The sequence below is a fragment of the Akebia trifoliata genome, chromosome 7, assembly GCF_017979445.1.
Source record: "Akebia trifoliata isolate Shusen 1 chromosome 7, ASM1797944v1, whole genome shotgun sequence".
NCBI classification, from domain to species: domain Eukaryota; kingdom Viridiplantae; phylum Streptophyta; class Magnoliopsida; order Ranunculales; family Lardizabalaceae; genus Akebia; species Akebia trifoliata.
This window is the reverse complement of record NC_141381.1, coordinates 24,421,898-24,449,673: the sequence shown is the minus strand read 5'-3', so window position 1 is coordinate 24,449,673 and position 27,776 is coordinate 24,421,898. Positions and strand designations below refer to the sequence as shown.

The 27,776-nt window shown below is 34.5% G+C and overlaps 1 protein-coding gene across 2 annotated transcripts; it reads right to left on the bottom strand.

Annotated features, from left to right (window-relative positions):
* Positions 1–94: 94 nt before the first annotated feature.
* Positions 95–3,185, bottom strand: LOC147398488 (protein transport protein Sec61 subunit gamma-like). 2 transcript variants are annotated; one of them, XM_086447706.1, is made up of 3 exons: positions 3,025–3,185; positions 2,711–2,826; positions 95–391 (listed from the first exon to the last, which is right to left on the bottom strand). In XM_086447706.1, the coding sequence occupies exons 1-2, from the start codon at positions 3,116–3,118 to the stop codon at positions 2,711–2,713; spliced, it is 210 nt and encodes a 69-aa protein (XP_086303832.1). In that variant the 5' UTR covers positions 3,119–3,185; the 3' UTR covers positions 95–391. The 2 variants fall into 2 exon arrangements, with proteins under 2 accessions (XP_086303832.1, XP_086303831.1); XM_086447705.1 differs by having other exon boundaries at positions 95–341.
* Between the last annotated feature and the right edge of the window lie 24,591 nt (positions 3,186–27,776).

The following is a 27,776-nucleotide window of genomic DNA, read 5'->3' as shown; positions in this document are numbered from 1 at the left end:
ACAACTCTGCGTTGATGCAACTTTACCTCATATGAAGAAAAATGACAAAGGTCTAATTCCAACTGAAATACTAAAACCAACCCAAACACAATAATGGTGAAAGAGAGATCTCTTAATGGAAAAGCTTCCACAATTTCCTCACAAGGCACTAAACTAGTTCAACTACAAAACAGTAAAGGCTAACAAAATTGTAATATCACATGTTTCAAATAAAATAAGTCTAATCCCCCATAATATCACTGTTAAAACAAGAAAAGAAAGAGCCCAAAGAGGTTGTATAACGTTCTTCTCTCTTTATACACTTGGCCCTCTGATAGACTGCTTCCACCACTGCATAATTCCTACAGTTTTATAAAGGACATTACCGTCAATTAGTACTTCGCCACGCAACCTAAAACAAATTCAGAGGCCAAGGAAATAGCAGTAGAGGAAGAATTGCCATCAAAACAACAATTATAAACCTAGGAATTCATAGTAGTTTTGAGTTATACAAGCAGTAATGGTACATCATTCTGAGGTAGAAAAAAAATGAATCTTCACAGAAAACATAACTAGTAGTAAATAGATATAATTGGACGTTCTTTTTAGATAGCTTTTTGTGGCGACCAAATTAATTTTATATTAATGATAAGGTTCTTTGGCAAAAAATTCCACAAGAATATGAGAATTAGCAAAATGTGTCACTTTCAAGGTAATACTATAAAAAAAAAATGGATCATTTGCTACAGTATATCAAAACAACCTATTCCATCAAGTGTCAAAGCACGTCCTGACATCTGCAATGTATTTCAGTTAATGGTATTTCTATCCTTTCACACAACAGGATACGCCAATACATAAACAGGCATGATGAAAAAATCTAAATCTCATTCTAAAAAGCAATTGCTATCCCTCTCTCTGCCTCTCTTCTCTTGCTCTCACTCAAACACCTTCTCTCTTATCTACCAGGACACAACAACCACCAAGCAAAAATGCCATCAACTTAGTTTAGGCAAGAGTCAAAGACAACTCAACCACTTTAAGTTTGATTCCTCATGCTTCACCAACCTCTCAAACAATACATAGACTCAATTAAGGAACTGATGTAGGGTTGTTGCTCACCACCAAGAGACTATACATGGAGGCATCTCTAGGTTCTAGATACTCTTAGATAATTCAATTATGTATAATTGAGTAATCGCATGTCAAGGTTACTCTTTCTTCCACCATAATGCCACTCCACTCCCACGTAATATTTGACATATGGCCAATCCATGATCTCAAGGCAGATCTTTGTATGAGTATGAGGCTGAACAGCAGGAAAGCTAGTTCAATCCAAACAACCAACTTAATATTGTATTTATAACAAATCTTTTTACATAAATGAAACCTTTGTCAAGCTATATTGCTTGCTTTCTTACGGGGATTAATAAAGCTTTACAGACTACATGCTTCGAGCTTTCTTCAGCCCATAGCCAAATTTCAACCACAAACAGAAAAGAAATCATTTGTAAAAACTGGTTTACTCAACTATTCTGGACATGCACATATACTTATTAACGTAATAGCATTTGAACAAAAATTAATTCACTATTATTTCTGTTTACTGTCCATAAGTGTAATGACATGCTTATATAATTATACAGCTGTTACAGACATGCATATGTCCCATTCAATCACTCACAGATTTTTCACTTCTATTAACTGTGTGCACACGACTTTCAATAGAGTTCCACACAAATAGACCGAGCCTGTACTCTCCATCTTTAACCCTCTATCAATCTTTCAACCAGTCACTTCATCAATTTGCAATCAACCACTCGTTCACCTAACAATATGATTCCTAAATTTAAAATGTTTCTTTTCCTCGAGAGCCAAATATATGGATATTCAGGGAACAATCGACACCTTATCAATGCACCTGCTTCAGTCTCAGTAAAAGATGTTTCAAAATACAAGAATGTATCGGTTGACACACATCGGTATCAACTGAGACCAATACGAAACACTGAATGTTTTGAAGTGTATAGTCAAGAAAGCATCGTTTTTTTTCTGTTGATCAAAATGTTGCCTCCAGACGAGATTTAAGCCAGGAAAGGGGCAAGGGAACTTCGTACATTTTAAACTCCACAACCTAAAGATTTTCTTATACAATTATAATTCATGAATACTCAAATGGTGTCCTCTATCTAACTTAAGGATAGTCATTCCTTTTCAGTTTTTTCAATAGTTAAAGAGAAGATTAGATTAAAAAGAAAGAGAGGTCGAGGTCACCAACCCGAAATAGCACAAAAGGAATTCATAGTAGTTCTTCTAATTCAATAAGCAATTAAACCTAATTAATGTCAATGTTGGGAAATTTCTCAACAAGAAAGCTCAATGTTTGGCAATATTGGCATATGTCTTCCTGTATTTAGTTAGGAATTCTTTTTGATAGTATAAAAAAAAAAATATATTTTAAGCAAATAAAATAACTGGGTATTTTTTGTTTTTTGTTTTTTATTTTATAATTTAAACATAATCTTTGGCTATTTATTAATTCCTCAAGGCTCAAAAAATTGCAAATCTCATTATAAAAATACTGAAACAGAAACCCTGTAATAACAAAAACATCTTCATATACAACAAAATCAACGATATATCCATAATTTCCTCCAACAAATTACATGAAATAATATGAAAATAATACAAGAAATCAAGAAAAACAAGAAATCAAGATTTCAATCTTTACCTAACCAGATCCAACGATGATATTGTTGATTGGAATGAAGATCAATTTGACGAAAAATCCAACAAACCCCATAACAACGAAACCAATTGCCGTACGAAGAGCGACCTTCGTGAATTCTGCATCGAACACATCCGATCCCCAAAATTGCCAAGATCAGAACGAAAAAGAAATAACTAATAAGAAAATCAGAGATGGAATTGAAATTTCGAAAAACCAGAACGAAGAATATCAGATCAAAAACTTAAACCAAAAAAAAAAAAAAAAAAAAATTTCATGATTTATTGATGGATCATAGGGACTGCAAACGGAATCACCTTTCCGATCCGGCTTGTGGCACCTCTTGACGAGGCGAACGCTATCCTTTGCGAAACCTCTCAAAGGATCTACAACGGAATCCAAAGAATCCATTTCGTGGAGAGAATCGCGAAACCCTAATCCTGAAAAAGACCAACTACATGAACCAAAGCGAGACTTTTTTTTATTTTGTTTTGACTCGTGTTGGATGACTCAAGATTGACAACAATTCACACTTTGCTGACGTGGAGGTACGCACAGAACGGTGGATGCTTTTCAGTTGTTCGTATTTTATTAAACAAGAGGCTGGTGTGTTGTAAATAAAAGAAGAAAAAACAATATTAAAAGTAATATTGGACCACCGATTCTTCTTTTAATTAAAAATTTCAAATTTACCATTCTGTATTAAATTATATTAAACAAGATTTCTATAACTTAATTTAATTATATATTTATTTTATATACTTTATAATGAATTATAATTTATAATAATATATAACTAAATATAATTATAAATAATTTATACTTTATATTATAATTAATTATACTATTATATGTAATAATATATAATTTAATATATATTTACTTTGGAAAATTGGCAGTTTGACCATCATGTTTCAAAGGGTAAAGGATATTTTGGGTAGTAAGTTAAAATCATGTTGAAAATCAGTTGTTAGATCGTCGATTTATTATTTTTTGATAAAATCTTAAAAATTATTTTTTTAATAATAAAAAAAACTATATTACTTTTCCTAAAATATGGTGATTTAGATAGGAATGAATCCTCTGTAGCTCCATTTTCTTGTAGCGATTCTTCTACAATCCACAAAACATCACATGTAATACTCATGATTTAGATCTGTTGGAAAAAAAAAAAATCTGCATTTTTTTAATCCAGATTTTTGTGATCAAGTAGGGATATTAGAGCTACAATACAAGTGGGTCCCATTAATTTTTTGAGGATGGACCACTTGGAAACTTATTCATCTCATTGAAGAGAATAGTTTCATGTTTTTAGTTGTCAAAAATCCATGATGGGTGAATGACAAATCAGTTCCAAAGAACCCCTATTAGCCATGGTTTGTTGTATGTGGTTTATAAGATTATTGAGTTTATAAGAGAACTCTTTAGTCCAACATCGGATAGGAATAAGAAAATTGTCTAGTTCTTATATAGAACTTCTTATATCACTTAAGTGTATATGAGAGAGAGACTTGGATAAGCCCACGCACGCGCACAAGGGGCCCATGGGCTCAAGAAGGATTTGATCCATTGGTCCAAAATATCCTTAATGCGTTTGCGGGCACACGATGCGCGCGCAGGGGGGGTGCAAATTTCGTCAATTTGGCTTCACGTGGGCTTGGGCTGAGCTTTAAAAAAAAAAAAAAAAATCCGTTTTCTTATGAAGGGGCACACACACCCCTCACCGTCCATAAGAACACCATGGGTGCCTGTTCGGCCAGTAAGGACACCTCCCTTGATTTCTTTGGGTGTTTCTTAAGAGACACACATGCACCTGTCCTTCTAAGAGACACCTTGTCTCTTAAATTTCTATAAATAGGTCATCTCGACCTCAGTTTTATTCACTCAAAAATTTTCTCTTCTTCTTCTTTGCTGTTTAAACGTGCAAGCATTCTGTTTTCCTGTTTAAACGTGCAAGCATTCTGTTTTCCTTTTGCATTCTTTGAGAGTATAAACAGTAGCGTTCGGTTAGCTAGACGTGTAGATTGTAGTGCTGCCTCTACACGTGTGATCGTTGTATCCTTGGAGACAATTGTTCATTGATCCGTGTGCACCAAGTTGCGGGAACAAAATTGTCTTAAGGACATTGTGTTCAACACAAGCCTCGGTCAAACTTCTTTGTTCATTCTCGGGTATCTTCCGAATTTTTCAACAAGATCAAATTTAAAAAATAAATAAATAATAAAAATAAAAACTTCCAAATTAGATGGTTAATGAATCTCAAACTTTCAATAGTTTACAAATGTACTCACCAACAAAGGTGGATTCCAATCAACTAAACAACAAGATCTTACCTGATCCTTGAGCTTTTGGATTAAAGCCTTCACAAACTCGAAAATACTTATCGAAGTCGGCTTAATGCATGCTTAAATATGTGGAAAGAATGGGGACTGATTTTTCTTCTCCTTCTTTTGCATATGTGCCGTTGAGAATGGTATGTAGGAAGCAAAAAATCACCAAAGAAAAATGGGCACCACTCTCTTGTACATTGGAAAGGAGAGAATAGAGTAATAGGAGTATTAACTCTCCTCAACAAACACCACTAACACAACCAAAGAGGAAAGACCATTTGGCTTCTCCAAAATTGTGGGACCCACCTCATAATGAGGAGGGATAACCCAACAAAATCCCCACCGCCCCGACTCGTGAGGAGGGCTCACCCAATCCTGCCAATGTGCAATAATGTTCTTGTTTGTCCTTAGATAAAGCCTTGGTCATCATATCTAAAGTGTTATCCTCAGTATGGATCTTCTCAACTTGCAACTGTTTGTTGATAAGTTATGTCAATATGCTTCGATTTTGAATGGAAACTTGCATTCTTGCTCACTTTGACTGTCACGAAAGAGAACATACTTTTCTTGCTTTAATCCCAATTCTTGAACAAATCTCTTCATCCACAACATTTCCTTGCATCCTTCTACCACTGCAATAAACTCATCTTTTGTTGTAGATAAGGCAACACATTTATGCAATTTAGATTGACAAGACACATCTCCCCTTGAAAAAATCATTAAGTACCCCGATGTGAACTTCCTTGAATCAATATCTCCTGCCATGTCTGCATTTGTGACACCTTCTAAAATAGGTTCATCCTTACCAAAACACAAACACACCTTGATAGTTCCCCTGAGATACTTGAAAATCCATTTCACTGTTGCCCAGTGTTCCTTGCTAGGTTAGAGATAAATCCACTGATAACACCAACCGCATAAATTATGTCTAGCCTAGTGCGTATCATGGTGTACATCAATTGCCAACTTCTGAAGTATAAGGAACTCTTTTCATTTTTGTTTTCTTTCTCACTTATAGGACTCTGTTTTGAGTTGAGTTTGAAATGATTCGCAAGTGGAGAACCAATTGCTTTAGCCTTGTTCGCATTGAATTTTTTCAAGCACCTTTTCAATATATCTTTCACGTGAGAGCTAGAGCTTACCATTCTTTTTGTCACAGGAGATCTTCATGCCAAGTATTTTCCTTGTTGGTCCCATGTCTTTCATAGCAAAAGACTTAACACGTTTATTTTTCAACTTATCAATCTTACTAACATCTTGTCATACAATCAACGTGTCATCTACATAGAGTGGCAAAATGATTAAGTCATTATTTGAAAAGTTCTTCATAAGCATATGATGATTTGAAGTCATCTTTTTAAATCCATGAACAACCATAAAGGAATCAAACTTCTTATACCATTGTCGTGGTGCTTGCTTTAACCCATATAAGATCTTCTTTAGTTTGCAAACCAAGTCTTCTTTGCCTTAGTCACCATAGAGGAATGCTAGTTTTACATTTAGTTTCTCAATCTCAAGAACCATGCTTGCAGACCCAACACAGCCTAAATAGATGACATTTTCACCACTAGAGAGAAAATCTCTTCAAAATCAATGCCATTTGTTCAAGTTGTAGTTATGAATCAATATGAATAATAGAACAAAAATATAAAAACCTTGGCAAGAAATAGTCGATCCACAAAGACAACATTATCAAATTATCATTTTAACTTAAAATCAATTAAAGACTATGAGTAACCAATTAAAAACTGATTTCGGAATATTTAATTAAACTAATTAAATATAGAAACGATAAAAGAAATATTAGATCAACCAAATTCACCCTAGAAAATATAATAAATAAAATAAGTTCAAATCATTTTTATCTCAATTTACTCAAACGAAGCTAATGCCCATAAATCGAAAAAGTGCATCTGGTTTAGCAGACACAATAATTAAAAAGTGTAATTTCTTTTTAAATGAACAAATATAGACATTTAAAATCAATTACCAAAACTAACCATGATTTTAACTTGACCTTATCTAAGATTAAATCATCAAAACTCTCGATAATTTAAAATAAACATTTAATACTTGTAAAAAAAAGTAAATCAATTAAGAACATTAAAGAATGATAGATTCAAAACAAGTTCATTCATTATATTTTGCTTCGATTTCATTGACTTCTCTAATGGAGGTTTAGTTGAGAAACAGTGCAAAATCAATCAAAGAAAAATTAAATAAAACTGAAGAAATGAGAAAAGAAGAATTTATTTTTATTGATCTTGGATCTGAATCTTGTAAAATCTCATTATGTTTACAAATCTTCCATAGAAAATAAACCTAAAAATCTAAAAACTAAAAATAAAAGAGAATTAGAGAAGATGATTTAAGAGGAAATGAGATAATTTGACTCTGGTTTGGTCTTTTATTTATAGATCAAATAAGGGTTCCTTTTGAATTCGAAACACTTTTGTGTTTTACAAAGACTCAAAACCCTAATTTGTTTCGTTATAAATCATACCACCTTACTAACGTACAAATCTTGAGGAAAATCATGCATTATTCATCGAGCCACCCTACCCAACCTGGGTGCTGCAATCCAGGATGGGCCACTAAGTCTGGGTCTTAGTCAGTTGACTTTGTTTGGATCTTGGATCATAGTAAATGCTTTGGATTTTTTTTAATTCATTTTCGAAATTTTGTGACTTTTTCCTGTTATAAGAAAATAATTGTAATTAGTGTAAAAATACATAATTTTATTGAAATCGATAATTATTATGGACTAATGATGAATTATATCTAATTAGAGGATTTACTATAGATTTTATCCATAAAGTCTATGAAATTAGGGTTCTAGAAATCACTTTTTCAACCTTGATCACACCCCCAAACTTAGAATTTGCTAGTCCCTAGAAAAAATTAAGTAAAAAACTAAATTGTAAACCACTTTCGTAGGTTACACGATTGCATTTAGCTAATGCAACAAATCCTTAAACTCCTAGGTTATTACTAATAGACGAGTTTTACTTGTGAGGGTTTGCAGTGTATTACCCACAAAATATCAACACTTAATAAAAATAGTAAAATCAAAATCACCGTATGCAATGAAAACATAACAACATTTCACAAATCAGTCAAAGTTCCTTTATGTTTGAACAAAGTTTTAGATTTTCATTCCTTAGTTTAGAAAATTCCAAAAATAATTTAAGTGTCTGTGTAATTTTTCTGATTTTAAACGTACATCTTTTTCATGAACAAGATTTCATCTCCTAACTGTTAAGAATAGTCGGTTCTACCTAAGTTCTAACTCAAAACTAAGCATCTTATATGTGATTGTGAGAGGTGTGGCAGGAGAAGTTTGTAAGTCTATACCTTCTAACTCAATCCAATTAACACCTTCCTCCTCGCTCCAATGAGATTTACCACTTGGTGTGATATAATACAAAAAACTCAAAGATTATGAAATCTAAATATAGGCAAATAATATTTTTGGATAATATTTGAAGCAAAAAAATCCCAATCCTAAATTTGCATAAATCTATTCTGACATGTACTAAAAATATTTTCAGATTGATATCGAGTTGAGGCACATACTATATTGTTCTCTTTAAGATGTTTCACTCCTTTGCAACAATTTAGAATATGTGCAAGCAGATTCGTGGCACACTGCCCCCATGATACAACAACTTGATCTCAATCTATAAACGTCCACCTTTTGCACGAAAGTAGGAATCTACCAATTCACAATACACACTTTTGCCTAAAAACCCCAATATAGAAAGATAGATATTTCATAGAAATAAAAACTTGGTAAAGAGAATGAGAAAGCATACAATCTTTTTTTTGTTTTTAGTTTGTTTGTTTGTGTGAAATAAAAGTCTCTATTTTTATTTTTATTTTTTTGTGTATTGCTCTTAGAAGGAATCCAATGTATATGCATAAATACAATTAAAGAAATATTGACATAGAATAATAACATAACATTACATAGTTATTACTGTTAGAGTATTAGGATTTGATGCATTGCAATAAGGTGTAATGTGATACACCATACCATCTCATTTCGATTATGATTTAGATAGATATGGTTAGATTAGATTTTCTTAGATTTTAATTCTATTTAGGATTCTCTATGATTTCTATATAAATCCTATTAGGGTTTTGTAATCATTACGAAGAGAATCAATCTAATATCCAATCTTCTTTATGGTATCAGAGTCGTTGATTTAGTAATCAAGTTTTAGGTCCTACTCAAGTCATCTTCTGGAGGGCAACATCGACGCTGTTCGTCGGACTACCAAAGATCATCAGATCACGACCTCTTTCCTTTATTCATGCTTTTCTTCATTTTTATGGATATCTACTGTCTATTGCTATGCCATCTATGTGCTCTTGCTAATCACTTTCTTCAGTCACCACATGATTGTTTCAATGGCGATATTGTGGTTACGACAGAAAATTGAAATTAAAACCTTTGGAGGGAGCCAGTGTCAATAGCCAAGTTTTTAAATTTGAAAAGTAGTTCTCATTGAGGGTTTGACCTTGGTCCTTGAGTAATCATTCACTTTACTTGTATATCTCACTTTTCAAAGCAAAGAAGGAAAGAGATCAATAATTGTGCATCCATTTTGTTACATTCAGACGAATTGTGTCCCATTATTGATCCGGTCCACAAATTAAACACCCTTTTTACCCCAATTACCTCTGTTCAGTCCAAGATATTCCAATTTTCATGTCCAAGCCCAACTTTTCAGTTCTAATCTCTAAGCCCCTTGACAAACTCACCCAAGATCAAATCGCTACGAGTTTGTATGGTTCAACCCATCATATTCTTTTAAAGTTGTTTGCGGATTGATGAAATTCCAAACTAAGGTCAATGATTGAGCCCCTGATGGGGTCACATCAAGACCATTTAAGACCCAAAAGAGGCAATGGCCAATGATCGAGCCCACAATGGAGCCTACATCGAACCTATTTCAAGGTCCAAAAGATGCCATTCAATAATGTTTATTTTTTGGATTGTCCATTCATATTTGAGGTGATTTGATTTGTTTCAAGCTATGTGATCATTAGGAGGTTTTTTTCGACAACGTGCATTCAGCATTGGCGACCCTTCTTCGACATCTTGTTTTATGAGGTCATCGATTTCATCAAACTCATTCTTTATCTTAAAAGTGGGGATAGTTCATTCCTTTGATTTCGAAAACACATTCTTTATCTTCTTCATTGTTATTAGGGATTGCATCTGCTCTATTTTTAATTAGGAACCAAGAGAAAGATCCTTTGCTTTTGTAGGAAAAATGATTCTCTAAAATATTTTACTGTTTTTTATTAACCTTGCGCTCACCTTTTGGCATTCAAAAATATGATTGGATGCTTTACTTTTGTCGAGAATAAAAGTATATGAACTTTGAAAAAATAAATCCCCAAAAAAGTTACTTTTTACCGTTGTATTTCAATTTTAAGTTTAGGAGTTATTTGGAAGTTCGGTAATTTTCAAAAACTCACAACAAGCTCAAAAAAATTATTTTTTTAATTTTATTTTTTTGATTGAAGGCTTTTGATGAAATTTAAAGAGTTGTGGTAGTGTTGGACTGGTGATGTGGTTATCCATACGAGTAAAAAGACCCTTAGTACGGATTAAAATCTTACTACATTAGTAAGACAAGTGTTCTACTATTTCAATCGAAGAAGCCGTGTTTGGATTTGTATTTAATTAATAAAGAGTATAAGGATTGTAAAAAAAATCAAAATGGACGGACTGCTGTAAAAAAATTCCAATCCTCCACTAGCATTATGCGTCAACAATATGTGCGTCAACTGGTAGCTTCATAAAGTGAAGAAACCTTCCTCGTTTTGAAAGTTCAACTACACAAGTCTTTGCTAATTGACCAGAAATGTTTTGCTCACAAAAGTTTATTCACAGATTTCACAGTCGCTCCACTGTCTGACACGTGACTATAATGAGGGTACTTTTGTAAATTTGAGAATCTTAATAATACATGCGGGCTAATGTGATTGGTCAAGAGATCTTGGAGTCTGTGAGATTAGTTAACGTTGGTGTAACATGGGCACATCCACGTCATCAACTCTTTTCCCATCCCTGTCTAAATTCCAGATGCCCTTCAAAAGACGTGAGCCAACACATATTTTCCTCCCCTTATTTATTTGTTAAACCCACGTAATTATCCACGTCATACGCCCATCCATATGTTATAACAATTGAATCATCTAGCAAAACAAAACCAATTGGATTATTAAGTAAAATCGAAATCAATTGAATCATTAAGTAAAACAAAAATCAATTGTATCATTATGTAAAAATCAAAATCGATTGGATCATTATATAAGCAAGAACTGAATCAATTGATGAAATTATATATAACTATAATCTGAATTCAATTACCAAAATAATATAATAAAAATTCTGAATTCATTTAGACCAAAATAATATAATCAAAATCGAAATATATAAAATCAAAACTGAATTCAATTATACCGAAATATATATATAATCTAAATTTGAATTCAATTAAATGTAATCTTTGAGCAAAACAGAAATCACTTATCTGAACAAAATATTAAAATTGAATTTCAATCATAATAATCATGATCATATAAATGAGATTAAGAAATTGGAACGAGAATTTTCTCTTAAAACATGGCAACATTTATGTATGAATAGTTCGAAGCCAATATATGGAGATTTAAGAACCTATGGGTTTGATATCACATGTTAGATTTTACACATTCAAAATCCTAAAATATAATTTTAATATACTTTGATTTTTCCCATTAGGATCTAATTATCACGTACTTCAAGCATACTATTCATTCAATGTAAATCGAATTGATGGTATTTACCTTGTGCCATTATGAAGTCGTTGATTCAAAATATTGGAGGTGTGTCTTTCTATCCACGTGTTCTTTAAAGCTTCGAAACACCAATCAATTTGATCATTTCTTCTAGACTCACCTTCTCACTTCTTTCTACATGGATCGGCTAGAGTTCTAGTGATTGATGGATATCACTCTCATTAGAACTCTCTACTTATGTGCATTTTTTCACACTCACGTTCGTTTTGTTTGCACGTTCTAATAGGAGTTACCGATCTTCTTTTATAGATGAAGGTTGAGGGCCTAGAGTAATTCTTTTAATAAGTTTTCCATTTATCAATGTCTCTTACTAATTTCAAAGAATATTTATAATTCTAACTATATTGAGAGTCTTTAATATGATATCTATAATGTATATAGAATTCTTGTGCAATTAAACAATAAGATTGTGAGTTTAATGGGGCCACACGACATAGAATTCTAATAAACTTTTGTTATGGAAAATGCTGAAGTAACATTAAAATTGGCATTGATTCTCACATTGTTGACGTGAAGTATGTATAGAACCATAGATGCATTTCATTGAGATACAAGTGAAAAGCACATATAGCTATGTGTGCACCTCCACATCAGAATTGTGAGAATTGATGTCAATTTTAATAATTTTTTTTGGTAACCGAGGAGCGTATCCCCACCTTTGGCGAGACTAATCTACCAGGGGCCACACACACGATCCAATACTTTGTCAAGTGTTACGGCATTTAAGTAGCAACATTTCTGCGGGGGATCGTGTAGAGATTCGAAGACATGACTTGGGGAGCAAATCCAGTCACTCTTTTCCATCTCAATTAATTTGAATGTTACTCTAGCACGACTCCTTCGTTATTAATGAAATATTGGATTACAAATTTTCCAATATATAGCTATATATTGGTTTACATGATATATTCTATTTTAGTATTTATTGTTGGGGTTTATGGCATAGTAACAAAGTTCATATTTGGTAATTATTTGGTGGGGCTTCAATTCAATTACGTCAGATAAGTACTTGAAAGTTTCGTAAAAACCATCAGAAAATTTTGGAAAAGTTAAAACGATATTTTAAGATGATGGATATTTGTAAGAAATCTAAAACATCATTTTAACTTTCCCAAAATTTTTTGATGGTTTTCCCCTGAACAACCCTATCTTATTCTTGAGATTTGAATGTTATGAAAAAAAAATTGTGATGTAGTAGGGGAAAATTTTTAGCATATTTCGTTGATCAATCAATAAGTCTTCTATTTGCTGAATTAATCAGCTGATCCCTTATTCAAAGAATTTTATGAATTTTTTAAAAAAATAAAAGATTTTGTGACTATGGCTTATGGTTGAGTTTGGGGTTCGGTTAGAATGGTTTTGGGGTTAGGGGGTATGGGTTTTTGGTCAAATGAGGGGGATTGGTAATTTTTTGGGAATATTATTTAAAATGAGGCGGTTTTGGGTTTTGAGACAACTTGGTCTCGTCCATGAACAAGACAAGATGTCAAACCGAGGTTCGAAACCATGTATGATGTATCGTATCCATACAAAGGTTTTTTTTTTCTTTAGTTTTTTTGATTAATGAAAAATCAGCTAACGTATTCACCTAATGTCCATTAAAACAATAAACAAAACATATTCAGACAATTGTTTTATCTTAATTTATGTTATATGCTGCTTTCTTGTTGATAATCGGTTAGAAAGACAGGTGATCATGGCTTACCCTCTGTTCATTTAAGCGATATTAAATAGCTATTTTCTATATTGAATTTTTATTGATAATTGATTAAAACTATCACATACCCATTGTTCTTTGAAACAATCAACATAATAGATTTGGACTTTTGTTCTCTCTTGATTTTTCGTTGATAATTTGATTAGGGATGCGGTACCCTTCGTTAGTTAAACATGATCAATAGAAGAGATTGACCTTTTATAATGGGTCAGGATCCATAGACTCATATGTTCACACATTATCCTAATTGTGTATATGTGAAATCCGACGGTTGGAAAAAAAGATGTATCTCCAGAATATATTTCATATCTATTAGATAAATCTCAACCATATCATCTCACATATACACGGTCGAAATTGTGTGTGAACATATGAGTTCATTTTCATAAGTCTACGGGTCCCAACCCATGTATAATAGTCTTCTATGATCGAAAGAATTACCTATCACTTTCTTGTTTAGTTGTAATCATCCTCCATCTTTTTTAAGGAGTTATATTATTAATATTTGGCAATTGATTAAATGATGGACGATGTGCTCACTTTTTGTTACTGTTGACTTTTGTTATGAAAAATGCTGAAGTAACATTAAAATTGACAATGATTCTCACATTGCCAACGTGGATGTATGTATGGTATTATAGAGTGTTTTTCCTTGAGATACAAGTGAAAAGCATATATGGCTATACATGCACCTCCACATAAGAATTGTGAGAATCAATGCCAATGTTAATATATTGTTTTTTTTTTTTTTTTTTAAGCTTAGGGAATATCCCACCTTTGGTGAGACTAATTTACTAGGGCCCACACACCCCCAGTACCAAGTCGTTTGTGGCATTTAAGTAGCAACATTTTTGTGGAGGGGTGTGGAGATTAGAAGACATGACTTGGGGAGCAAACCCGTTGTGTGTGTGTGTGTGTATATATATAGATATATATATATATATATATATATATATATATATAATATGTTACATGATATATTCTATTTTAGTATTTAGTGTTGGGGTTTATGACATAGTAACAAGTCGGATTTGTAATTATTTGATGGGGGCTTCAATTCAATTAATTCAGATAAGTACATGAAAATTTTGTAAAAATCATTGAAATTTTTTAGAAAAGTTAAAACGATGTTTTAGATTTCTTACAAATATCCATCATCTTCAAGCCCCTGAACAACCCTATCTTATTCTTGAGATTTGAATGTTGAAGAAAATAAAATTTTGATGTAGTAGGGAAAAACTTTTAGCATATTTTGTCAATCAATCAATAAGTCTTCTATTTGCTAAATTAATCAGCTAATCCCTTATTTAGAGATTTTTATCATTTTTTTTTTTGAAAAAAAATCAAAGAATTTTGTGACTATGGCTCATGGTTGAGGTTGGGGTTCGGTTAGAATGGTTTTAGGGTCAGAGGGTCAGGGTTTTGGGTCACAAAGAGAACGAAGCAACAAAGTAAAAAAAAATGGGAATTTTTGAAGAGAGAGAGACGTGAGGCTCTGGGAGAGATTGTCCTCTATCCGTTTTGTTTTTTCCTCATCTGGTTGGTAAAAAGGTTTACGCGTAAGGAGTCTTCATGTTTTGTCTTTTTCTTTCGTTTTTTCAATCTTGGTGACTGGTTAAAGTCATTGGGAGATTTTTTCGTATAATTTTTTTTTTGGTCTCATGTTGTTGGTATAAAGGTTTTTGGAATCGGACGTGTAATTCTTCTTTTTTTAATATTGTTGATTTGTTAAAGTCATTGGGAAATTTTTTTCATATAATTTCTTTTACATTTGGAGGAGTATTATTTTTCCTATGTTGGTCGGCCGAATCAAGGGTGTATGAGTATGGGGATTATTTTTTTTTTTTTGAGTCGTGATAATCTGACTCTCCCATGTGGCATACTCAAAATACTGTCCTAACGTGGCATGGGTTAGAACCATAGATTATATGCCTCGGATACACATCCGCATAGATTTTATGGGGGATGAGCATATATGCATCCGAGGCATAAAATCTATGATTCTATCACATGCCACATCAAGAGGGTATTTTGAGTATGCCACATCGGGGAGTTAGAAAATCATTACTCTTTCTTTTGAGAAGTAAAAGAGGCAATGATCCCACAAATCTCACAATTTTCATGACACCTTGATTAGTGAATTGTCGATTGGTTCAAATGCTTAAAAAAAAAGCTTAAGATTTGTTTAACATCTTGATTGATCATGGGTTTGATTGGTTAGTTTGAAAATGATTGGGAAATGTTGATCGATCGATTGTTTTCAGTGTTAAACTCAATTAAGAATTTCACGTGGATCATTGATCAATTGGTGGTTAGATCGATTGATTTTAATTTATCGGTTGATTTGATTAATTATCAATTCATAGATTGGTTTGGGTGGTTCGATTATTTAATTATGGTTACATTTTGATTGAGGATTTGGTTTATCTAGTGGTTGCCAATTTGTCGAAAATTTATTCGTTTCACTTAGTGTTTAATTGTTTGGGCAAAAAAGTGAAACTTTGATGAATTACTATTGGCACCCCACTTTTACTTAATCTCAACCGTTCACTTCTTTTACTTCTTTAAGTTGTGGTGTAGTGAGTAAAAACGTACGCAACTCTCTTCTTCAATTTTGATTGATCGAATTCAAAAGTTTGACATTTTTTGTAACTTAAATATTTCAATTATGATTGGAATTTTCTGATTTCAAATTAAAGCCCCAATTTAAAAAAATCGATTTTTATTTAGGGTTTCGGTTTAAGATTTAAAATTTTTAAATTTTGTATTAAGGTTTCCGTTTTGGTTTGAATTTTATGTGGTCAAAAGTTTAATTTCATGTGATCAATTTGATTTTTCTACGTGTAAGAAGTCTCTAGATTGAATAGGTATCTTGGTCATTTCATCCATTTGTGTAAATGTCGGCCAAAGACTTAGTTGGTTTAAATGTGATCATTTCTAAATCTTAAGATTTCATTTTTCTAGTGTTGCAAGATTTGTAAGGTTATCGAAATATATAACGATCATAGGCATGCGTAATGTCTATGTTGTGTGCATTGAAGAAGGAAAGAAAAAAAAAGAGATTGGAAGAATCTGAGAAGAATTCGAAGAGGCTTTAATCGAGTTTTTTTCAATTTCTTAATTTTTCTCTGCTCATCATTAGAAAACTACAACAACCAAGATGACGAATTTTCAAATCAGGAGAGTGTATAATGGGGTGTTTACACCCTAGCTTTGATTCGTCAGTTTTCACTATCATTAACTCATCACAAAAGAAAAAAAAAAAAAAAAAACCTGTCTTGCTTGAGGTTTGAAAGTTGAAGACGAGGGTTAAAGTTTTACCTAAAGAGTTGATAAAAAGAAAATCAAGGAATTTTGACAATTAAAAAAGAAATGAACCATATGAGATGAGATGCCAAACCGAGTTTTGACACAAAAAACCATACAAGTTGGAGGTTATGATTTTAAATCTCGTCCGAGACTGAGATGTTCAAGTTATCTCGATATCATCCATGAATGAGATGGATGAACCAAGCATATCACATGTGCAAAATCTAAAATGAAAAAAAAAATGATTCAAATGATAATTTGAAATCTCCTCCGAGTCAGTAAAACTCATCTAAATTAATCGAAATTTTGTATATTTTAATGAAAATGATTATTTTTAAAAATTTAAATATTTATTATCTAAATAAAATATGATTTAAAGATTAAACGTCTTATAATCCACCTTATTTTATTAAAAAAATTATAATTATATATGGAGGGAAAAAGTTGCATATGGACTGAAAGTGCCCTCGATCCGCGGGGTGCGCGGATCCGCTTTTGACCCTTGAGGTTTGGGAGTCGCCACCTAGTTATTGTGGTCTAGGAACTAAATTGACTCTAACATGGATAAAAAGAACTAATCTACCACAAAAAATCTAAATTCGAGGATCATGTTATGGGGTTGGAAGGTGTTAGGCACCAACCCCGCCCGACCAATGCCGGTCTCTACTTATCCCAAATAAATCTACATCGCTAATGACAAACCTAGATTAAAAAAATAAGAAAAAAACTTACATTTGATCTGCAAAAGTGTTATTCTCTCAGATCTGGTGAAAATGGCTCCCTGTACCGTGTTCCTTACTTCGTTCTATCTCCGGATCTGATTTCTGATCTCCGAGGTAAAGTATCTCTTTCTTGGATCTGAGTGCTTTGAATTTGTTGTGAATTTTTTGGATGTTTTTGAGAGATTTTTGGATATTTTTTAGGCTAAAATCGGAGTAGGGGTGTTAGGGAAGGAGTTGGGACTCCAAAATTAGGGTTTTGGAGGGGTTGTGGAGGCTTCTTCACCTATTTTTTCTAGGGTTTTTTCTTTGATACGAAAATAGGGTGTGGAGGCTCCTATTTATAAAGTTTTTAGAAGCATTAGGGTTTGATTAGGGTTTCTTTTAGGGTTTTGACTTAGTCTTTAGGATTTTAATTTAGGGTTTTGACTTTAGTCTTATGAGATTGACTTGATTAGTTTAAATTAGGATTTTGATTTAGGGTTTTGACCTTAGTCTTATGAGATTGACTCGATTAGTTTAGATTAGGGTTTTAATTTAAAGTTTTGACTTTAGTCTTATGAGATTGACTTTAATACTTGACTCTAGTTTTACTTAATTGACTTTAATTTTGACTTTAGTCTTATTTGATTAACTTTAATATCTTGACTTTAGTCTTGCTTGATTGACTTTAATTTTTTGGAGAACCCCCCTCTATTATATCTTTGATTCTTTGGACCCCCAAATGGAGGGGTCCTTAAAGAAATATCTTGCGAACCATCAACAATTTTTCTTGAAAGCCTGATTGATCAATTTTTTGTTTAAATTTTATAATTAATTTTATTAATGTTTCACTTTACATTATTTAATGATTTATTTATTAATTTCGAAATTTTTAATTATTAAAATTGTGAAATTACCATTTTACCCTCGGAGAGGATTTTTTACGTTTTAAGTCTTTTTTCAATGTTCCAGGATGTTTTGGAATCAGTTTTTCGTAAGGAATTCAATGGGAATGTTGGTTTTTGTCATTTATGAAGTTTTTTGTATGAAATGATCGTGAACTTTATGATGGGTATTTTCGTAATTTTGTCAAATTTTGTGAAAATTGGCGAAGTGGTTTACTTGGTTTCGATTTGTTATTTTATGTGTTTGAGTGGGTTTTCCTAAGCGTAATGCAGGCTCTAGGGTTGTTTTGATGTTAGGGGTATTTTGATAATTTAGTGATTTTTATCGTGAAGCTTCTTTTTAATTTGCAAGATGATGATTTCTATGTTTCTGGGGTCGTATTTTCCTAGCGTAGCGTGGTTTCTAAGTTTTGTTAGTTCGAGATACCTCATCCGGATTTCTGAAACATATCTGGTAACAAAATAAAGCATTGGAATAGACATCCATCATTGGGAACCTTTGCGATCGGGTTGACGACTTGATTAATCAGGCGGATGCAAAAATGGGGTGTCTACAGATGCCCCTCTTTGGTAGAGGGTTGAAGCAAACTAGATAGCAAATCTATTTTGTAGATAGTGCGATATCCGAATGCCAAAGCTAGTGACAGTTCATTTTGCAGCCTGATTTAACAATTCGTCGGGGTATTCGGATCATTGAGCGTAAAACTCTCCCCGAACTAGAAAAATGTCAGGTCCTTAAGCGCGAGCTCTCACTGGCAGTGTCAGATCCTTGAATTCAAAAAAAAATTCTCCTTGACTGATAAAACAACTGTGCAAGTGTGTGGGCTCAAAATCTGAGATAGATTTCAAAGAGTTTGAGTTGGAAATGAGTCAAATCTGAGCATGAAAGAAATACAAACTGAGCATAATTCCAAGAAAACCCTTGGCGGCATCTGAGCACAATTCCGAGAAAACCCTCGGTGATAACTAAGCATAGTTCCAAGAAAACCCTCGGCGGCATCTGAGCATAGTTCCGAGAAAACCCTCGGCGGCATCTGAGCATAATTCCGAGAAAACCCTCGGCGGCATCTGAGCATAATTCAAGAAAACCCTTGGCGGCATCTGAGCATAGTTCCGAGAAAACCCTCGGCAGCATCTGAGTATAATTCCAAGAAAACCCTTGGCGGTATCTGAGCATAATTCCGAGAAAATCCTCGGCGGCATCTGAGCATAATTCCAAGAAAATCCTTGGCGGCATCTGAGCATAGTTCCAAGAAAACCCTTGGCGGCATCTCAGCATAATTCCAAGAAAACCTTTGGCGACATCTGAGCATAATTCCGAGAAAACCCTCGGCGGCATCTGAGCATAATTCCAAGAAAACCCTTGGCGGTCTGAGCATAATTCCAAGAAAACCCTTGGCGGCATCTGAGCATAATTCCGAGAAAACCCTCGGCGGCATCTGAGCATAATTCCAAGAAAATCCTTGGTGGCATCTCAGCATAGTTCCGAGAAAACCCTCGGCGGCATCTGAGCATAATTCCAAGAAAATCCTTGGTGGCATCTGAGCATAATCCAAGTTAACCCTTGGCGGCAACTGAGCAAAATCCAAGATAACCCTTGGCGGAGACTGAGCAAAATCCAAGATAACCCTTGGCGGCAACTGAGCAAAATCCAAGATAACCCTTGGCGGAGACTGAGCAAAATCCAAGATAACTCTTAGCGGCAACTGAGCAAAATCCAAGTTAACCCTTAGCGGCAATTGAGCAAAATCCAAGATAACCCTTGGCGGAGACTGAGCAAAATCCAAAATAACCCTTGGCGGCAACTGAGCAAAATCCAAGATAACCCCTAGCGGCAACTGAGCAAAATCCAAGATAATCCTTGGCGGAGACTGAACAAAATCCAAGATAACCCTTGGCGGCAACTGAGCAAAATCCAAGATAACCCTTGGTGGAGACTGAGCAAAATCCAAGATAACCCTTGACGGCAACTGAGCAAAATCCAAGATAACTCTTGGCGGAGACTGAGCAAAATCCAAGATAACCTTTGGCGGCAACTGAGCAAAATCCAAGTTAACCCTTGGCGGCAACTGAGCAAAATCCAAGTTAACCCTTGGCGGCAACTGACCAAAATTGGCACAAGAATGAAGGACTTTTAGGAAAGAATGAATGAATTTGGAAAAGACTGATCAGAGTGAATTGAATAAATCTGGAAGATACTGAATCTGGAAGAGAAATGATCGAATCCAGGAATGATTGGATCTGGGAATACCATATTAGTTGATCTCTGGACACAGTCAAATGTGAGATCCGAAGTACTTTTGTTTGAACCTCAACGATTTATCCAAAATTTTTATGAATTTAAAACCTGAGTTTTTATTTTTTTTGAACCTCAAGAGTTTTTTGAAGAACTGTTATCAAGAAGGTAACCTTAAGTTTGAGATTTTTAGAATTAACATTGCTCCAAAAACAAAATGTCCCTAGTTTGACAATAAACATGGCATTGAAAATAATTGAACACATCATTAAAAAATGCCCCTAGTATAAGGAGGGAAAAGAAGAAAAAAAATGCCCCTTGTATGAAGGTTTGAAATAATTAATTACCACAAGCGCAATAAAGACTCAACTTTTAATTTTGATTAGTTTTATTGAAGATTTTGAGTCAGGCTCAAGAGTACAAAATTATTTCCTTTCGAGACTCATCATAGAATTCACCCTTATCTCCCTTGGTTTACTTGGGAAAGTAAGAATTTTAAAATCGATCGTAGACAAGATACTTGTGGCTTCTGAGTCTATGCCTGGTTTAAGCTAAGTATTGAACTTGGTTATTCGGACTTCTGATGTTTCAGCTCAGATCACTTTTAGCTTGGGATTTTCTTCTATTTTTTTTTGTTGCTCTAACTTTTGCCTAGATCACCTTTTTAGGTTTTCAATCTAGCGAGCTTGCTCTAGCTTTTGCCTAGATCGCCTTTTCAGATTTTTGATCTAGCGAGCTCTTCTCTTTTTTTTCTTTGCTCTGATTGTTGCCAAAGTTGTCCTTTCAGATTTTCAACCTTGCGAGCTTGCCTTAATTTTTGCCTAAGTCGTCCTTTTCGGATTTTCAACTTAGCAGGCTTCATCTTTTTTTATCTTTTTCTTCTCCTTTGAACTTCTGGAGTTGTTGGCTGATCATGTTCTACTACCCTCCTTGACCTTTTCACACGGTACTTAGGAGGACTTTTATAAGTAGGCTTGGGACTAGGCATAAAATGAAAGAGATTTTGAGGCTCAAAAACCCAAATGCCCCTTGTGTGGCATTTCATTTAAACTTTTTCTTGAATTTTCTTCCCCATTCTTTTGAATTTTTTCTTTTTAGATTTTTTCTTCATCGGGGAATCTATTTTTTTATTTTGGTGTGGTCGGGCCTGAAGTAACTTCTTAGGTTGCCTACGTACCCCAAATTTTTGGGATCAGACCAAAACGTAGTTCGGATTTTTCCCTCACCTAGGTTAGGTGATCAGGCTAAGAAATAAAAGGTACAATTTTTCTCTTTTTGAACAAGCTGCAAAGGGGTTGAGAAAGGAGATAAAGAATTAGGTAATAGAAAAATTGATTCGGCCAAAATGGCCTCCTTAAATGTAGTACCACTTGATCTGGTCAAGGTTGGTTAGTTCTGGTAGTTCACCTCCATCATGATCTTGAAGTCTGACGACTTTTCCAGACAATATTTCCTTAATGAATGAATTTTTCCAATTTAGACTTTCTCCTATGATCGATGAGGAGTGTTCAATTTTCTTTGAAGTCTGATAGTTAAATCTTTGACTTGTAAATGATGAGCTTTGATTTTCTTGTCAAATGCACGGGTAACTCTTCTTAGATAAGCTTGCACATGGTACAGGGCTTTAACTCATTTTCTTCGATCAAGTTTAATTCTTCATACTGTTGACGAACCCAATCTGTTTCTAACAAATGATTTTCCAACAAGACCCTGAGAGACGAAATTTCCATTTCAACTGGCAAGACTGCTTCCATGCCATACACTAAGGAGTAGGGAGTAACTCCACTAGAGGATCGAATTGAAGTTCGATATGTCCATAGCGTGAATGATAATTTTTCTGACCAATCTCGATGTGATTGTCACATTTTCCTGATGATAGTCTTGAGACTCTTACTGACTGCTTCAACCATTCCATTGATCTATAGACTCGATGAACTAACTTGACTCAATAGGAAAGAGTATACTCAATTTAAGGAAGACATGACCTTGTTGGAAAAAAGGACTCGAGCTAACCCAAATGACTCACAAAAACTTAAGACAAGTACCCAGACGAGTTTGATTAGGACTGAGGACTGAGATATTGCTTACAACCGGTAGGATTGAAGCACTATAATCTTCAAAGAACAACTGGACGATGTTGAGAAATTTTGAGGTCATTTCTGACTGTTGACTTGATATTGACGTTTAGTCTAACTGACTGGATTTACAACCCTAGCTAGGCAATGGACGATTGAGCTTAGATACAATGATAACCCTTAAACCTCTTTGAAAGTGAATTTAACCAATTTCAGTGTCACCCCCTTGATAACATTTTTAAGAATCATTTTATTGAGGTTCGTGCACCAATCCATTAATTAATTCATTCACACAATGAGTATTTGAAAAAGAAATAAATATTTACTCCAAAAAGAAAGATATTTTTATTGAAAATGATAAACAATATGTCCTTATTAAAACATCTTTCAACCAATTTATTTTGAACTATTTTTACATGGACGCTTGGCTTTGTCTTGATGGTCATCAGGGTTGCTGTCAGGCTTGACCCTCTTGGCTTTAACAACTGGCTCTCTGAATTTTGCTGGTCCGTCTGGATACCCTAAGGTGCGCTTGTTCCAGGCTTTCTCAATGAGGTGTACTAACTTTTCAGTTAATGGCTCGGGGGGAAAGAAATCTTTGTGATGAGGTAAAGATAACTCTATAGGCACGTCGTATTATTCTAGGATCAGATTAGGATGGTAAAAAGATGTTTCTTCTAAACCAATCAGACGGACATAGTATGATCCTTTGGTTCCTAGAACAGGGGGATCAGTCATCCACCAAGGGCACCTAAAACCAATATGATAGGCAAGGCAAGAATCTAACCATTTGCTCCAAGCTTTGACTGAGTTGTGACGCACTAACAGGTTTCTCTTGGAAAAGTGTTTTGGCCCATATTCGAGGTTTGAGGGAACCTCTACGATTTTGAGACGGTCACAAAGCCACATATAGAGTAAGTAAGGGCTTCCTTTGAAGCTTTCCCGCTCACCATTTTTTATGGCATCTAAACCTAAGAAAGTTTCAGCTAGGATGAGAGGTACTGGATTGGCTTTCCTTGAGAACTGAGAGGCTAGATCTATGAAGGACTCAGGGATAGTTTGGCCATCACTATTGGAGGTCAGTATGTATTGGGTTAGGATTCCTAGGCACAATCGATAATCTCTAGTAGCTCGCCAGGCTTCGGGTTTTACATTGATAGGGTGACTGCGGGAGCGATACGGGCCCAGTAAAGGTACTAAGTTCAATATTCCGTTATGAACTAAGGCCTTGGCTTCTTTCTTGGAAATGTTTAGTCCTGTGGCGAGTTCACCAGAATATCCGGTCTTCAATGAGGGCCTGACTAAAGGTCCTGAAGTGGATATCCTCATGATGCCGCAATAATCCTCATGAGTGGGGCACAAATGCATATATCTCATATGGAATATATGAAGGTGGGGGTTCCATCGCTTAGCCATAACATGTAGGAGGTTCCAGTCTATCTCAAACTCATGGAAGTAAAGAGCACTCCTCAACATGAATCTCCCAAAATTGATCTTCTCTACAGGGTGCATCCCTACAACGGTCGTTTTGACTAACTGTTCGATTGGATTGTCGCCTGCGACTAGCATGCTGGTTTGACACAAAAGGGTATTTTAGTACTCTTCCAATGGTCCATGTAAAAGATCAATTTTTTATTTTCTTTTGGAAATCTTATTCTTATGGAAAATATTTTCTGAAAAATATTTTTTCTGGAAAATATTTTTTCTTGAAAACATTTCTTCTAAAGAACACTTCTTTTGGAAAATAATCTTTTCTGGAAAAGATTTTCTTTCTGTAAATTATTTGAAAATTTGATTTTCATTTTCAATTTAAATGACTCGGCCCACCATGATTGTTGGATAGGGATGGACTGAGTCATTATTGTAAAAGAATGGATTCTTTATTGGGTCGGTGCACCCATTTTAATTTTCAAAAACAACATTTGATCCTTGAGGACAATCATACACTCTGATCTACACCATTCACATCACTCACATATATTCATCAATCAACAACCCGGGAACACCCACGATAAGTTCGAGTTGTGACCTACTGGGAAGGTTTCTAGACTCTAAGCTTACTACGTGCAATGCATTTTTATCTAGCCACCCTTGCCCAAGCACACCTATATACCTTTCGATACGTGGTGACTTGGTTTGATATACCTTATAGGTGATAATCTAAAATCTCAATTCATTTCTCTGAAGCCAAAAACTGCCAGTTTGATCTCCAGTTGAGAGGTGGCGCACAATGCTGAGCAAGGGCCCACTTAAATACCTCTCGTCTAGAATAGACATAGTCTATCCCCCTCGTACAGTAGGGTACAACGGGGCAACATCTGCTTAGGCACCGGTTTTGACCAAGAAGTGCAATTGATATACTTAGATTATCCCTTATACCTACGGGTACGAGTCAAGGGTTGTAGCTTTCATAAATGGTTTGGCATCCCACGAGGGGACCGACCACGTACTAGTACTATGTTGGCAATCGGGACATGTGACTATGTGGCTCACAATAGGTCAAAAGCTCAGGTCGCTCCAGCCTGGGTGCATTAATATACCTCTCAGAATCACCTGATCAGACGGTATTGATACCCCCAGTTTGATATACCCTAAGGTACGTGACTGGAGTTGTGGTTTTCATGAATGACGTCGCATCTCCGAAGAGACCGGGCCACGCACTAGTGCCACGTTGGCTATATGGGACGTGTAAGTGGGTAAAACAGTAAACGTGCTTGTGGTGTGTGCAAACCAGGGTGGGGTGTGCCCGGGGCCTTTTCAAACACGTGGGCCCATGGGCCAGATTATGTCATCACATATGGATATCAAATGAATATTGATCAAGAAAATAATCCAAAACCCATCACATCGAAATTAAGATGAAATCAAACATATCACAAATATATCTGTCAAGATCATGGCAAATCAATTAATGAGCATGGCATATAATAATTGATCAAACAAACATTGCAATAGGCATAATTTTTATAATTTTTAAGGTCCAATCAATGATCACTTTTGAGTGATCCAAAATAAATCGAGATTCCAATAGGTGTTACATTGATGATAGAATGACAATGGTTGAGATGAGCTCACTCTCAAGAACATTAATTGTGCCAACATTAGATAAATTCAGATTTTCTGTGAATTAGGAAAATACGATCTGAACTTGCATCGATGATATCTAAGGCTCTCGATAACGAAATCGAGTGAAATCAAGTTCTAAATTAATCTACTCGATGAGATCTACATTTTATTAATAGGTGTCCAGACTTAGTTCTCACTAGAATATTCTGTAAAAACGTTTTAACGTTGCTGTCCCAACTTTCATTCAGAAATAATTCCAGATTTACAGATTGAACTTGCATCGATGATATCTAAGGCTTCTGATAACGAAATTGAGTGAACTCAGATTCTAAATTAATCTACTCGACGAGATCTATATTTTATTAACAGGCTCCCAGACTTAATTCTCACTAGAATATTCTGTAAAAACGTTTTAATGTTGCTGTCCCAACTTTCATTCAGAAATAATTCCAGCTTTACAGATTGAACTTGCATCGATGATATCTAAGGCTTCCGAAAACGAAATTGAGTGAACTCAGATTCTAAATTAATCTACTCGACGAGATCTATGTTTTATTAATAGATTCTTAGACCTAATTCTCACCATAATATTCTCTAAAAACGTTTTAATATTTCTGTCCAACCTTCATCATTACATCATTTTCATAGGTCAATTTGAATCTTTCATTATTTAGAGGTCATCAAAAAGTGATCCTTAATAGTCCCCAGTGGAGTCACCACTGAAAGCGCCCTCGATTCGCGGGGTGCACAGATCCCCTTTTGACCCTTGAGGTTTGGGAGTCGCCACCTAGTTATTGTGGTCTAGGAACTAAATTGAATCTAACATGGATAAAAAGAACTAATCTACCACAAAAATCTAAATTCGGGGATCATGTTACGGGGTTGGAAGGTGTTAGGCACCAATCCCGCCCGGCCAATGCCGGTCTCTACTTATCCCAAATAAATCTACATCGCTAATGACAAATCTAGATTAAAAAAATAAGAAAAAAGCTTACCTTTGATCTGCAAAAGTGTTATTCCCTCAAATCTGGTGAAAACGGCTCCTTGTACCGTGTTCCTTACTTCGTTCTATCTCCGGATCTGATTTCTGATCTCCGAGGTAAAGTATCTCCTTCTTGGATCTGAGTGCTTCGAATTTGTTGTGGATTTTTGGGATGTTTTTTAAAGGTTTTTGGGTTTTTTTTAGGCTAAAATCGGAGTAGGGTGTTAGGGAGGGAGTTGGGGCTCCAAAATTAGGGTTTTGGAGGGGTTGTGAATGCTTTTTCACCTACTTTTTCTAGGGTTTTTTCTTTGATACGAAAATAGGGTGTGGAGGCTCCTATTTATAAAGTTTTTAGAAGCATTAGGATTTGATTAGGGTTTCTTTTAGGGTTTTGACTTAGTCTTTAGGGTTTTAATTTAAGATTTTGACTTTAGTCTTATGAGATTGACTTGATTAGTTTAGATTAGGGTTGATTTAGGGTTTTGACCTTAGTCTTATGAGATTGACTCGATTAGTTTAGATTAGGGTTTTAATTTAAAGTTTTGACTTTAGTCTTATGAGATTGACTTTAATACTTGACTCTAGTCTTACTTAATTGATTTTAATTTTGACTTTAGTCTTATTTGATTAACTTTAATATCTTGACTTTAGTCTTGCTTGATTGACTTTAATTTTTTGGAGAACCCCCCCTCTATTATATCTTTGATTCTTTGGACCCCCAAATGGAGGTGTCCTTAAAGAAATATCTTGCGAACCATCAACAATTTTTCTTGAAAGCCTGATTGATCAATTTTTTGTTTAAATTTTATAATTAATTTTATTAATGTTTCACTTTACATTATTTAATGATTTATTTATTAATTTCGAAATTTTTAATTATTAAAATTGTG

What these genes read in the sequence shown, in the direction of transcription:
- LOC147398488 (XM_086447706.1), bottom strand. Translation starts at nt 3,118, where the DNA reads ATGGATTCTTTGGATTCCGTTGTAGATCCTTTGAGAGGTTTCGCAAAG. An exon ending in CCACAAGCCGGATCGGAAAG is followed by an intron (nt 2,827 to 3,024) that starts GTGATTCCGTTT and finishes TGTTCGATGCAG; the next exon opens with AATTCACGAAGGTCGCTCTT.